This window comes from Harpia harpyja, chromosome Z (genome assembly GCF_026419915.1).
Source record: "Harpia harpyja isolate bHarHar1 chromosome Z, bHarHar1 primary haplotype, whole genome shotgun sequence".
NCBI lineage: Eukaryota > Metazoa > Chordata > Aves > Accipitriformes > Accipitridae > Harpia > Harpia harpyja.
Genome location: NC_068969.1, coordinates 6,246,419 through 6,259,630, shown reverse-complemented (window position 1 = coordinate 6,259,630; position 13,212 = coordinate 6,246,419). Strand labels below are relative to the sequence as shown.

At 48.7% G+C, this 13,212-nt stretch overlaps 1 protein-coding gene across 3 annotated transcripts in view; it reads right to left on the bottom strand.

The window, feature by feature from the left end:
- The window catches only part of CACNA2D2 (calcium voltage-gated channel auxiliary subunit alpha2delta 2), a 226,119-nt gene extending 214,245 nt beyond the window's left edge, over nt 1-11,874 (bottom strand). For all 3 annotated transcript variants that reach the window (XR_008233640.1, XM_052778011.1, XM_052778012.1), the window contains exon 1: nt 11,483-11,874. Coding sequence is in view for 2 of the 3 variants with exons in the window: in XM_052778011.1 (XP_052633971.1) it covers nt 11,483-11,607 (125 nt within the window). In the remaining variant the exon portion in view is untranslated. The remainder of the gene's footprint in view (nt 1-11,482) is intronic.
- Nucleotides 11,875-13,212: the final 1,338 nt, after the last annotated feature.

The following is a 13,212-nucleotide window of genomic DNA, read 5'->3' as shown; positions in this document are numbered from 1 at the left end:
CCCACTGCTGAGCGTGCTAAGAACTCGGCAGCAAGCCCTCTCGCCCTCTGCCTAACTCTACAGAAAACAGCACTGCCCAGGCTTTGATGTCCAGGCATTTGTCAGAGAATAGTGTCCTTCAGAGAAGCTTATCATCCACAAGGACAGTTCCCACTCTCCCAACACCAAAGAAAGGGACAGATACGGTCCCTGGAGTCCATATCCTCCTGGCCACGTTTCTGTTCTTGCAGTTGAATCTGACGTCTTGTTAGTACGTAGCAGAAGAAACATTTATCCCGAAACCAAGAGCATGGATACATTTGGAGGAACAGAGGAGGAGGAATTACATGATTTGGGTTGTAATTCCTGCTCCACCGCTGACATATTGGAGTTTCTGAAGCCTTGGTTTCATCAGCAAAATGAGCAATAGGGAAGTGCAAGTGCTATTACAAAGCACATGTAAAAAACCGTTATAAGGAGTGGAAGATGGAGAACAGGACAAGACGCTCATACGGCAATGGGGAGGGGCGACAATCCCAAGGGCACCATGAAAGAATTACTTGTTTCCCCAGGGAGCAAGCCTGAGGCACACAAGCTTTGCTCCTGATGCCAAGACTGACAGGTTGGTCACCTTTTAACGCATAGTGGATAGAAAGTAGGCCAGAAGATCAATCGGGGATAAGAGAACACCTGGAAGATAGGCCTGGCAATGGAAAAATGGGCCAAATTCCTCCGTGTAAATCTCCTCAAAGCAAAGGTGTAAGCCAAGGTCTTTGCTGAGACTCTTCCAAAGTGAGAATCTGCCCTCATTCTCAGCCACAAGCATCTTGCTAACCCACATACTGCCAGAAGCAGTGGTATCACAGCAAGATTAACACAGGAGCAATTTTAACAACAATTTCCAGGCTAATTTCCTCACTCACAAGCATGCCACCAAGGGCTGAAGTCTGTCTGGACTCCTCACAGATATCTGTGCTCAAGATTAACTATACGTCACTGCCAGTAATGCAAGCACTCCGCTACTTGGAAACTATTAGAAGATAAATACTAAACCTGAACATCAGGTAGCAGTAGCAAAAAATTAGAAGGAATGACATTGTAATAAAAATTGTAGCCAAGCCAAATGATGAAGCAAGGTTAGTTTCATGTGGAAAGTTAGACAAAAAAATACTATACACTTGGAATAGTCCTTGCTTTGGTTGTGGGATCTGGACTTTTGTGTAATGAACTTCACAAACTTCAGAACATTTCAGCAAACTGCAGTTCACCCAGTACTGCAAGTTGGCCACACTGGTGCGGGATGAAACAGCACTCTCACCATCAATACCACCCAGCCCCTGAAGCACCAGGTTTTGCACATGAATCCTTCATCCAACAAGGGACATACGTTTTTAAGTAGAGAAACAGCAGGTATTTGCATTACTTGTGGCCCAACATGGGCCTCAGCTAATGCAACAGCTGGAGCATCTCACCCGCAGCCCATAGCAGGTCCCTTTTCAGCTCACCACCACCACCCTGCAATCACTCTGATACTACTCTGTAAGGACAGGTACCATTTACTAAACCTTTCATTTCTGCAGCTCCAAGAAACTTCACATACAAGAACATTCATGCTATCTTGTGGGATCTAATAATAACTGAAATGGCACAAACACAGCAATAAGTAGATTTAACCAAGAATGAAAGTCAACTATTATGCAAGCTACCATAAAAATACCACACCTTTTTGTTTGGCAAGCGGCAAACCTACTCTTCCACCAGCCAGCTGTGACTCCAGAGAACAGGATGGGGTCTGGCAGCCACTTCCCAATGAGAAGGCGGCCATGCACTCTGCTGCCCAAGAGTCACCAAATAAGTGACATTTATTAAGTGGCCCTTATAAAATAAAAAAGGCTGCTTTCAGCACACATAATCACATTCATAAACTGTACAACTCAGCAATGCTTTCAGCACAAGGCTCCACTTGGAGTGGTGTCAAGCGAAGAAAGGCAGGAAAAGAAGATTCCCACACACCAGGGTTGCCACAGGCAATGCTCCATGCAGAGCACCAGCCTTGGGAGGCAGCCTCACCTCGGGCTTGGTAATGCCATGCTTGCTCAAGCAAACACGGCACCAGCAAGGCTGTCAGGACAGGGCTGTAAGAGGGGGGAAAAGGTACGAGCTAGCTCAGCAGCCACCATTGTGAAGTGAGACCTCATGCCAAGATGCAGCTGTCAGAGCCCTTTCATACCTGGCTGCTCCATCCTCATGTGTGGGCAGGGAGAACAGGGAAGCAGGGGGAAGTTGAGGGTATGAAGTTCACCTGTGGAAGGAGCCATTTCTCATGAAAAAGAGCCCCAGCCCCTAGCAGGTGGTAGGAGTGAGACAGAGCTGGTTAGATTTTTCTCTGAAGTAAAGACTAGATCAAAACAAACATAGTGAGGAGCAAGTGACACAGAAGGGTTCAATTTAGCCTTAAGATGATGGGTAAAAAGGCGGTATTGATGTCAGAAATGCCAACACAACATTTTTGTTGCCAGGTCAAACAGGCAGGCAGGTGCTAGATGGGGTTATTTAAAAACTGGGACTGAAGCATGAGCAGATAGTAGATGCGTTAGAGGCATTTCTTTTCTCCATCTTACAGTAAAAGTCACATCAGAAGCAACCACAACCACCACCATGTTTAAAAGTTAAAAGACAAAGGGCTGAACGTTATCCCCGGCGTAATCCCACAGCATCGTTACATCAGGGATGAATTTTGTCCCAGTATCTTGAAAAATCTTTTGACATTTCTCCGCTTTTAAACCTAACATAGCTGTAGCAGAGTACAGCATGCAAGACTGACAACAGCAAATTCTTCTGCATCGTAACAAACCCAATGTCAGGGAGAATGGCTCAATCACGAGCAGTCCTACAGCACGCAGCCAAGGAGGGGAATGAAAGCATCCCTGCCTGTGCACAGAGAGAGTTCCTTTTGGGCTGATGATTTTTTGGTCTGTGCTCTTGGAAGTGGTGTCATTCTGTGGGAGGCAAAATAATGTCATCAGTTTGGTCACTACTAAACAATTATTAAGACTTCCCAGCAAGCAAAAACAGAATAAATAAAAACTAAGAAGTGTGAGAAGACAAAAATATTGATTTTTTTTTTTTCCATACTCATGTAATCTACCCTCCTTCCCAGAGCAGGCAGGGGAGGAGGGGAAAGCAGAATGCCCACGAAGCTGCGACGCATGCCTAGCTCACTGTCCTGAAACCCTTTTCAGCTTGCAGGTCTTGAATAATTAAACGCTGTTTCTTCCACCCTTTCTTCCTCTGGTATGCATGACACACTGCTGCAGAAGGTTTACTTTTACCTGTGCCATGGGCATCACTCCCCCTGCAGAGGTCCTGGAAGCACACGAGCCCACACAATACATTCCCCCTCTCGCACCCCCCTGATCCCAAGAATGTGAGACTACAGTGATCACTTAGTAGAGACCTCGAATTTATAAGACTACCTCAGACATGAGGAAATGGTACTTTGGCTCCTCCTGGGTCTACTGAGTTTGTTATGGAGCAATAAAAAGACTTTCAACCACTCACAGCCCAGAACCTGATTCAATCTTCAACACCTGATAAAGTTGAATATTAGGTGCTTCGCTTGGCTTAAGTCTTTCTCTATTTTGGTGTACATGTTAGAGCTGCCAAAAATCTGACTGTGAAACCCACCATACATTAGAAATGTAAACAAGGCACTGCATCCATGACCCTCACTGTGTCATACTGTAGAGAAAGTGTTCATTGGCCACAATAAAGAGATATTATTAAATGAAATCTAATAGATATGAGAATTTAAATACAAGACTATCTCTGATTCAACAGAAATTAAATCAGTGAGAGCTTTAGACATTTTTGAAGCATAGGTGCCTTATACAAGGTCAGCTCTGAAAAATACTTAGAAATATGCCCCTTGTTTTGTTTTCTTATTTGGACAATGAATGTGAAGTCAGACTTTAGATAAGGGATTCTTCTAGACTGAAGAATATTAAATGCCCACTGGAGAAGAAACACAGCCTGATGGGAAACCAGACTGGCAGCTTGTGACAAGAGCAAAGTTTCAGGACCCAGCTCTGTTATGAGTTAAAAGGCATTGGTACTTATAAGGAGAATCACATCCTCATTTGTCACTTCAGTGGAGATGGATGCAACACTCTTTCCCAATTCTTTCCACCAAGTTAACAGTTTAGGGGGTAACTTTGTTTGTGCTTGGAAGGCCAAGAGGCTCAGAAGCTTGAAAGCATGGGGAAGGCTCTATTTATCAACAGATCAGGTATGCAGTGGCAGCTAAACCACGAACCTGGACTGTGCCTGCCGCATCACTGATTTTTAGCTCTGAAATGGTGTTCCAGCAGGGACTGAGGCAAGCCGGCATGCTGCCACCAGGACTCAGACTCTTGCTGCCCTCGCTCTCGCTGTTGGATAACACTGACTTTATGCTCCTGCGGGCCACACATCTTCCAGGTTATCCTGAGCAAACCCCTCTGGTCCACAGCCACGTGCTCTGCACGCTTGCAAGCCTTACAGTCGCTGAATGCCACAAAAAGCCTGGCCAGCTCTGGCTTGATCCTTCATTTAGTGGAACTCGGATAAGAAAACCTCACCGAAATGAGTATATACTTTAAAGAAACTACCCCTGAAAAAAACATTCCTACAGGTGGGAAGCTGCCAGTATTTCCGTCATGTGATTTTCACCCTTCTCTGTCCTTGTGTCTGTACTCCCCATGCTTCCCCTCCACCCCCCCCCCTTCCCTGAAGCGCAAGTTGCTTTCTAACACTACAGATTTTTGCTCCAATGCACAGCATGATCTAACTAATTCGCACTTCATTGCTCTGCACACCTCATCATTTGCACATGAAAACAGCAGTCTCTCTCTACCCTTCCACTCGCTGCCTATTTCTTCCTCCTCCTCCTCCTCCACCCCCCCACCCCCCCACCCCCCCCCCCCGCCTCCTGCACCTTCTCAGCAAAACTCTACTACGGAAGCTGCAGTGAAGAGGCTCACGTTACCAGGACTCCATTGCTTTTACAAAATTTACTAGCATGCTGTGAAGCCTCATAAATAATTCAAGATAGACAACCTTTGTCAGGTAAATGAACGTGCCTTTTGTAATCCATCACTCCGGGTTTTCTATCACAGTGATACACATACTCACTATAGGCACAGCCCATACTGATTCATGAATTCCCCAAGTGTCAGTGCGGGACAGAGTAGCAGAACAGTTTTGGCACTAGCAGAACCCAAGGAAATCCAAAGTCCACCCAGGGCTTCGCTGGATTCATAACAGATACCCACTTGTGCAAAAGTAGCTCCAGCCTAGTCCATGGAAAGAGCAGCCCCATTCCCACCCTTTGTGGGCCATGAAAGACGGATTGGGGGGGGGGGGGGCGGACAGGAGACTCATTGTTATTAAGGATCTCCTTTTCATTGCAAGAACTTCAGGGATTTTTGACATAAATCAGAGCTAAAAATCATGTTGCATCCTGTGCTTCTTGGGTTTAACTCCATGCACTTCAGTGGTGTTACTGCACAAAGGCACTTGGCTCATTAGAGATACGCAAACTCAACTTCTGTTTTGGCAACTGTGCCCAAGGCTTTATCATCATCAGAGCTATTGCACTAAATGGTTTATATCCCTATTTAGCACCCAATCTGATTACTATCAGCAACTACCTCCTCTGGAGTTCTGAGTCTCAACTGGAAGCGAGAGGAGGAGGCCTGATCCTGGTTCTCCAGAAAGGCAGTCTCACGTGGCCCTGGGAGAAGGTGTGCTGTACAACAGGACCTGCGCTGTCCCCACCAGACTGAGAAGCAGCTTCCGAGGAGGCGGCATGGCAGCCTAATCCCAGGCAAGAATAACGACCTTGTGCAGAGTTAATGAACAGATACAGACACCACAGACCGTGCAACCTTTGACTGCCATTCAGATCCTTGTGTCTCTTGCCCTGCAGCCCTTTCACCCGGCACAAACTGATCTGGCTAAATATCCTGGTCACTCACGCATCAGTCAATGCAAGAAGCGCTTTGCTTTACAGTGGGAGAATTAATCCTTTGGTCTGGGTAAACACCTTTTATTCTTTATGATATTTACAACCACAAGATAATGGCTGAGACGGAATTGGAAGGGTCGTAGGACAACTGCCAAAGTTATAAAGAAAATCCACGTGTGTTCTCTGAAAGATTAAATGATTCAGCCTAAAGAAAACAATGCCAATAGCTTGTCGATACAAACCAACTCTCAGTAACAACAGTTTGTACAACCCCATTCCCCATGCAACCCAGCAATAATAAACTTGAGGATGAAGGCTAGATTACAGGAACAGCTCTAAAACAACAAAGTACTACCAACACCCCAGAGAGGAAAAAAAAATTTTTTCTAACAAAACAAATTTTGCTTTCAAGAGGCTCCTGGAAAAGTAAATATCGAAACATTCAGATACTGTCCTTTCTTGCTGAATATTTCACTCATGTATTTTGCTTGGTAATGACTTTTTCTTTCATTTCATCCCACTTGAGTATTTCATTGGCTGAAAAAAGCATTGTCTAAATTGTACGGTTTGTGCTCGTGTACAATGTTACAGCGTGCAGATGCCCCAGTACTTAAGCCCTCAAGAGCCTTCCTGATGGCTTTTGAAGCCAAACACCAGGAAGCTTGTTCAAGGATAAATTTTCAGGTTTGCATTTAGACCCTATGTAACCACCTTCAGCTTTTAAGGGGCTGTTGCACAAATGCATACAACACACACGCAGCTTCTTTACAATAGAGCTTCTGAACTATGCCTGTCAAACAGCAAGCACGAGCCCATTTCTACCCTCAGGTCTACATGCAGGAGCCTTATTGATTTCAGTGGGAACCCACACACTCTCTCTGAAGAGAATTTAAATTAACAATTTTTCAATGTATACAGTTGAAAAACTCAAGCTTCTGAAACCACTATCTTGAAGGGGATCCCTGCAGGCAGGGTACAGTGTTGAGGTGTCACAAGGACAGGCAAGAGAGCGGTAATGCCCTGCTCTGTGACGCCTGCCCTTTCCCCATGTGCGACCTGAGCAGGAAGCATTCAGCAACAGTAACAAGAATGGAGAAAAATTTTTAAAATTCCAAAGAAATACTGCAAATGGCTTTTAAAAAAACATTCGGTCCTCTCCCTGGGCCTGCTCTTTTACCTCCGGGCAGTTCACGGTGCCTCTGTGCAGCCCAGAGCAGATTCTGCCACTGATGCACAGCCCACACAGGGCTGCTGCAGGGACACTGGGTGTTCCTGCCTCCACTGGGTACAAGTTCTCACACAGGCTGCTCAGCCCTTGCAGGGATGGAGCCACGTTATCTGTCAGTCACTCACTGGGGTGGATTGCCCTCCAAGGGAGCTGTCTCTCTGCTCAGCTGAGTGTGGCTGAAGACAAGCAGGGCTATCTCCCCACTTCTTCTTTGCTCCTTTCCAGACAAGTTCCCTTCCCAAGCATCAAAACTGTAATTGGAAGAGATTTTCTGACTGCACAGCAGGTGGGCAGTAGAACAAGAGAAGGAGCTTCCTCTACACGATATCCCGCAAACCCTACAACGTCCAGTCCTAATAGAGTTATTTATTTCAAGCCCTGCTAGCCCAGATGTGCCACCACTACCAGCATCATTAACCTCATTTGGGGTGAAATGACACAAGTACAAATCAAAACCCACTGAAAGGAAGCAATTAATTTGGTAGAGGCAGCCTCAAGCCCACCTTCCAGTGGTGATGGGCACCTATTAGGCCTTATTGCTCTCAGCAGGAACCTTCACTGCTTGCGACCTGACAGGAACACTGGTAACACCTCCAGCTTGCTGCCCGAAACTACTGTCTGCATCTGACAAGTGCTAAATCTCATGCCGGAGAGGCAGGACCAGACCCTGGTCCCCAAGCTGGCACTTTCCCCTGCAGACATCCCTTTCTCCTCTGGCTGGGTGGTCAGAGATGCCCCGCAGAGCAGTGATGAAGCCAAGCCTCACCAGCGGACGCGCAGCAATTCTGCGCACACCTGCTTCCTCACAAGAAGCAAATGGCTCGCCACCCTTTAGCAGATGGCAATTTTCCTTCAAGTCCAAGTGACAAAAAGCCTTTCTGCAAAGTGAGGAGGGGGTTTGTTCTGCTCCCAGGCAGCAGCACCGGCAGACACATTCTCCGGCACTCACATGCACAAAATCCCCACTAACGGGAGGCGACGGCAATACAGGTGCAGGACTCCCCTGATTGACCAGACTTTCAATCATCTAATACCAAATGTCTCAGAAATTCAAGCAGAGGTTGTTACCATGCTGCCACAGGAATCCCTCTGCGTACTATTTAAAAGAAAAATTAACTGCAACCAACAGCCTTTCTTTTCACAGCCATTAATCCCGTTGACCACACAGATGCACATTCTTGTACGTGATCATTCCTAAAAGGAGCCTTGTCAGTCAGCGGACATCACCTAACGCACCCGCCCCAATGGGTTTGTTCCAATCTGGGATTTTGCTTTTTAAATCTCAATGAGAAATTCCCCTTTGGACAACTGGCTGAGCCGAGCCTTCCTTAGCTCAGCATAAGATGATTAAAACCATGCTACCCAGGAGGAGAGAGATAATGTGGAACACCAGCGATTTATCACGGACAGAACCAAGAATCAACACACAGAACCACTGATGATAATTAATACAATTGTAACCAAAAACAAGAAATAAAAAAAAAATTGTTCTTTATTTTCTTCTTCCCCCCCCGCCCCAGGCAAAATATCCTAATCATTCAGTCTGCTGCCCGTCAGAATGAAACAGTTCTGGGGCTGCTTAAAAAAGCAGCCTCATTTTTGAGAGTCCTGTAGTGAAAGATGACTTAAGAGATTTACAGAGAAAACCCCCAAAGACAAACAAGGTTTCTAATCAATGCTCTGAATCATTCACAAGGGTGAATTGTCCAAAGCAGGAGAAAATTGGCTCGTAACGGGAAGAATTTAGCAGCCCATCTCATCAGCTCAACTCAGCTTCTGACCTACAAACCTTCCAAAAAGATTTAAGTTATACCCAGCATCTTTAAAAACAAGAAGGGTGCAGACAGGTAACTACTCAGGGGGGAACAGTCAATTAAGGAGTGTTGTTCAAGCCTTGGTGCCAGCTACCATTGCACTCTTTACTCCCATTAAATATTTCCTTCCCGAGAAACAACCACGGCAGCCCTAGGGCAGAGCACGGAAGGCATTTCAGCCCACACGTTACAGCATTAACCTACTGCCCAGCAATTGTGCATCATCATCAAATATCCATTCGTGACTCTTCTCTGCGTTCACAAAACAGGTCATAAGGGGAACAAAACGAGCAAGAAGATTCCAGGTTAGGCTGAGGGCTTGCATCCCTTCTGCGTCTCTTCTCCGGATGCAGCCAGACAGCATTACTTCCCACCAGAGGCACACACAGAATTAGTGGCCTTTTCAGGACCATTCCTTCATATTTGCAATGAATCTTTGCCAGCGGGTTCAGTTTTTCACTCTTCTTGCCTCTCTCAGTACAGAATCAGGCCCATTCTAATAAGACCACTGATCAGAGAGCACAGAGCTAACAAAATCTATCCTAGTAAACCCTACCAAATTATCTGGAATAAAACTGGCTTGGCTAAAAAGCTGGCACAGTTTATTAGAACAATATTGCTAATAATCCGAGTGAGGGAAGGCCAATGCATTATTTACAAATTATACGCCTCTCTTAAGTATGTTTCTCCTGGTATAGGAACCTTCTTATAAAACTTTCTGCAGTTGGAAAGAGAACACAGTTCTGACTTGTAAACTGGTACCCAGAAGAGATTTATTCTATAATATGATTCTGCGTTCTGAATTTAAGAGGAGAAAGCAACAACTTACAACCCCGAAAAGCTGCTGAAATATCAAAAACATCCCACAAACTTTATCTGTGCTTCCCCACGTACATAATCCCTTTTACTTCTGTAGGGATTCTCACGGAAGTAAAGATTATTTATGTGAGAGCAATGCTGGATCAGGCCATAAGGCTGTGGTACTTGGATGAGAACTGGCACGTTCCCCTTCCTCTCCTCCCCCTGTAGGTAGACATTTCTCAGGGTCTTATTCTGAAGAATTTCTGTATTTACGTGACAGCAAGAAAAGGGAACCCATCGGCTCCCAAAGGTCAAAGATATTTAGAAATATGGATACATGACCCAAAAGAATCCAGGAAGAATCTGTTTGAATGGGAGGTATTTCTGAATAAACAAGGAGCGCAAACAACCATGCCTTTGGTGGAGCTAGATATTAACACGGTGAGCTACAGCTCTCCCAAATAAACAACACTGTTTCTTCTGCCGATAAGCCTTCTTTTCAGAAGGCCTGACTACATGCCTGTAAAAATGTACTTTGAGATCAAAGACACTAATCTAAAAGGCTTTCAAAAATACTTCCTATGACATATATATAACGCATTTCTATTCTTAAGCAAATCAAAAATGACAAGAAAATTGTGACATAAAGCAGCGCACATCCACTGGGGCAGCACAAAGTTAAGGGCAACACTGCTATTATTAACTCTATGTCATTGAAATCTTTCCCCCACCTTCAGAAACGCAGACTGTAAGGACACGGTGTCAGCCTTTACTTTGAATCATCTGGATGTTTTTTTCAGGTTTGTGTCAACAAACCTTAGCATTTCATAACGCAGATGACAGCCTCTTAAAATACATCTCGGCAAGATTTCGCATGGATGTGTGGAGGGGGACAGGGCTTCAGGGTTATCACGGCACGCAGGAGAGCCGAATGTGTTAGCAAATATTCCCAAACATTAACTTCCAAAACGCTCGCTTTCTTCCAAAAAATCTATTTATATCCTTCCTGCAGCGACTCTCCAGTCCCCCACCCCCTCACCCAAACGAGCTGCTTTCCGACTTTCTCTTTCAATAGATTACAGCCAATTTCTGTCGGTCCGGAGGGAGGGAGAGGAAGAACCGCCAGCTCGGATAGCCTGTGGAACTATCCACCTATTATTAGTTTATGCTCAAACTCCGGTGGGTACGGCCGGTTGTGGGTACCATATTGTGTGCTTGAAACGAGGGGGGGGGGCAAAAAAAAAAAAAAAGTCCTTTTTCGTCTTTCCCCCCTCTCGCCACATTAACGCTTCAATCGCCGCCCTGCACACCGGCACCCGCCGGGGAAGTTTGTGCTTTCCAGCAACTTTGGGTCCGTTCCTCGTCCCGCCGCTCCGGCGGCCGGCAGCGAGCGAGCGAGCGAGCGGGCGGAGACCCCCGCGCCCGACCGCATCCAGCGCGGCACGGCACGGCACGGCGCGGCGCGGCACGGCACGGCACGGCACGGCACGGCACGGTACGGCGCAGCGCCGGCCGCGGGCACCGGCAGCGCCCGCCGCTGCCGCTCCCCCGCGCGGCGCCGGCAGGCCCCGGGGCGGCCCCGCGATGCGCCACCGCGCCGGGCCGAGCCGAGCCGCGGTGCCGGGGGGTCCCGGCCGGGGCGGCGGCACTTACGTGTGCTGCTGGGGGAAGCTGTAGCCGTGGGCGGCGGGGGCGGCGAGGAGCAGCAGCAGGGCCAGGTGGCCGCAGAGGGCCGGGGCGACGGGCGCCGCGCTGCCGGTCGGAGCCGCCATCGCCATGTTTCCATTAACGGCGCGGCGGGGAAGGGGCAGAGGCGGCGGCGACCCCGCGGGGCGGCTCCCCCCGCCGCCACTCGTGCGACGAGCGCGGCAGTCCTGGGCGGGGGGGGGGGGGGGGGGGGGGGGAAGCGGGCGGGGGGGGGCGGGCAGCGCCGCGCCGGTCTGCGGGCACCGACCGGCGGCCGCTCGCCCGCTGCCTCTCCGCGGCGGCCGGCACTGAGCGCCCGCCAACCGCTACTTTCCCTCAAATAGGCGGGCAGGCAGGCGGCCCGGCCCGGCCCAGCCTCCTCCCCGCCCGCCCGCTTCCCTCCCTCCCGCCAGCCCCCCGCTCCGCTCCGCTCCGCTCCCCGCCGCCGCCGCGCATGCGCCCCGCTCCGCGCTTCCCCCCCCGCTGCCGGTCCCGCTGCCCCCGGCCCCGCCATCCGCCCCCCCCCCCCCCCCGCCGGGGTCTGACCCCGTCCCCCGCCGGTGCGGGGGGGGGGGGGGGGGGGGCAAACGCCGGCGCCTCCCCGAGCACTGCCGCGGCGGCGGGTCGTGTCCCCGTCCCCCCCTCCCCCGACCAACGAAGGACCTCGTGGGCTCCTGCCCATCTTCCACTCGGGTGCTATCCCCCCCCCCCCCCGCCGTGGACCTGTCACTGCCATTCTTGCCGGGGACCGCGGTTTTCTTCGGGGCCACCTCCCGGAGAAAAGCTCCAGTTATGTTAAATAATAACAGCAGCTCTGATTTTTTTTTTTTTTTTTTTTAAACACACTGTGACTTTGGGGAGCGTTTGTGAGCGCAACAAGAGAGCAGGCTAAAAATTCAAAATAACAGAATTAGTAAACAGAGCCCCAAATCACCAGGGTTTCTGAGCCAGACTTTTGAAGGCCTGGATTTTACAACACTGTCTTCTGGGTAGCTGCAGTGTAATTTCATCTTCTCTAAATCCAAACCCAAGCTGCTCAGCTTTGTTGAAACTGACCACTGGCAAGTCACAGGGACAGCTGGCAAAGGCAGAGGCAGGAACGCCGTCCGCATGCTCTCCAATTCCTTCCCCAGGTAGCCTAAACCTGGACAATCACCAGCCTAAACCTGGCCAGGCAATTCATAGCCAGCCCCACTTTGCCCTCCTTAACTTCAGAAAAGCTGTCACATTGGCAAGATTGCCAGTATCTGGATAGATCTCCTGAGGAAGAGTCTCTCAAACTACATCAGCTATACATCAGCGCTTTAAAGACACAAAGGCTCCTTGGTCCTGCCCACTAAAACAGCAAGGTGCAGCAGCAGCACAGGAGCCCCTGGCAGTTTGGATCCCAGCACAGAGGTTTAAAAGCCTTCCAGTTTGGGAAGGGAGGAGGATTTCAATGGGGGGAGGTTGCTTCTTTCTCCGAAGCGCTCCATGCCCTGGTTTGCCAGAGGGTTTTTTTCTGCCGATGGATGGAATTGCCTCCATCCTTCATTTTTGATGGGAAAAAGAAACATTTTGGAGTGACACAGACCAAGACTCAGATTCCCGGTATCCCGGGAGCACTGAAAGTGCTGCCTAAACTTGTGGTCACATCCAGACATACCATGAACTTCATGCAGTGAGGAGCACTGATATATAGATGGAAACAATGAGGA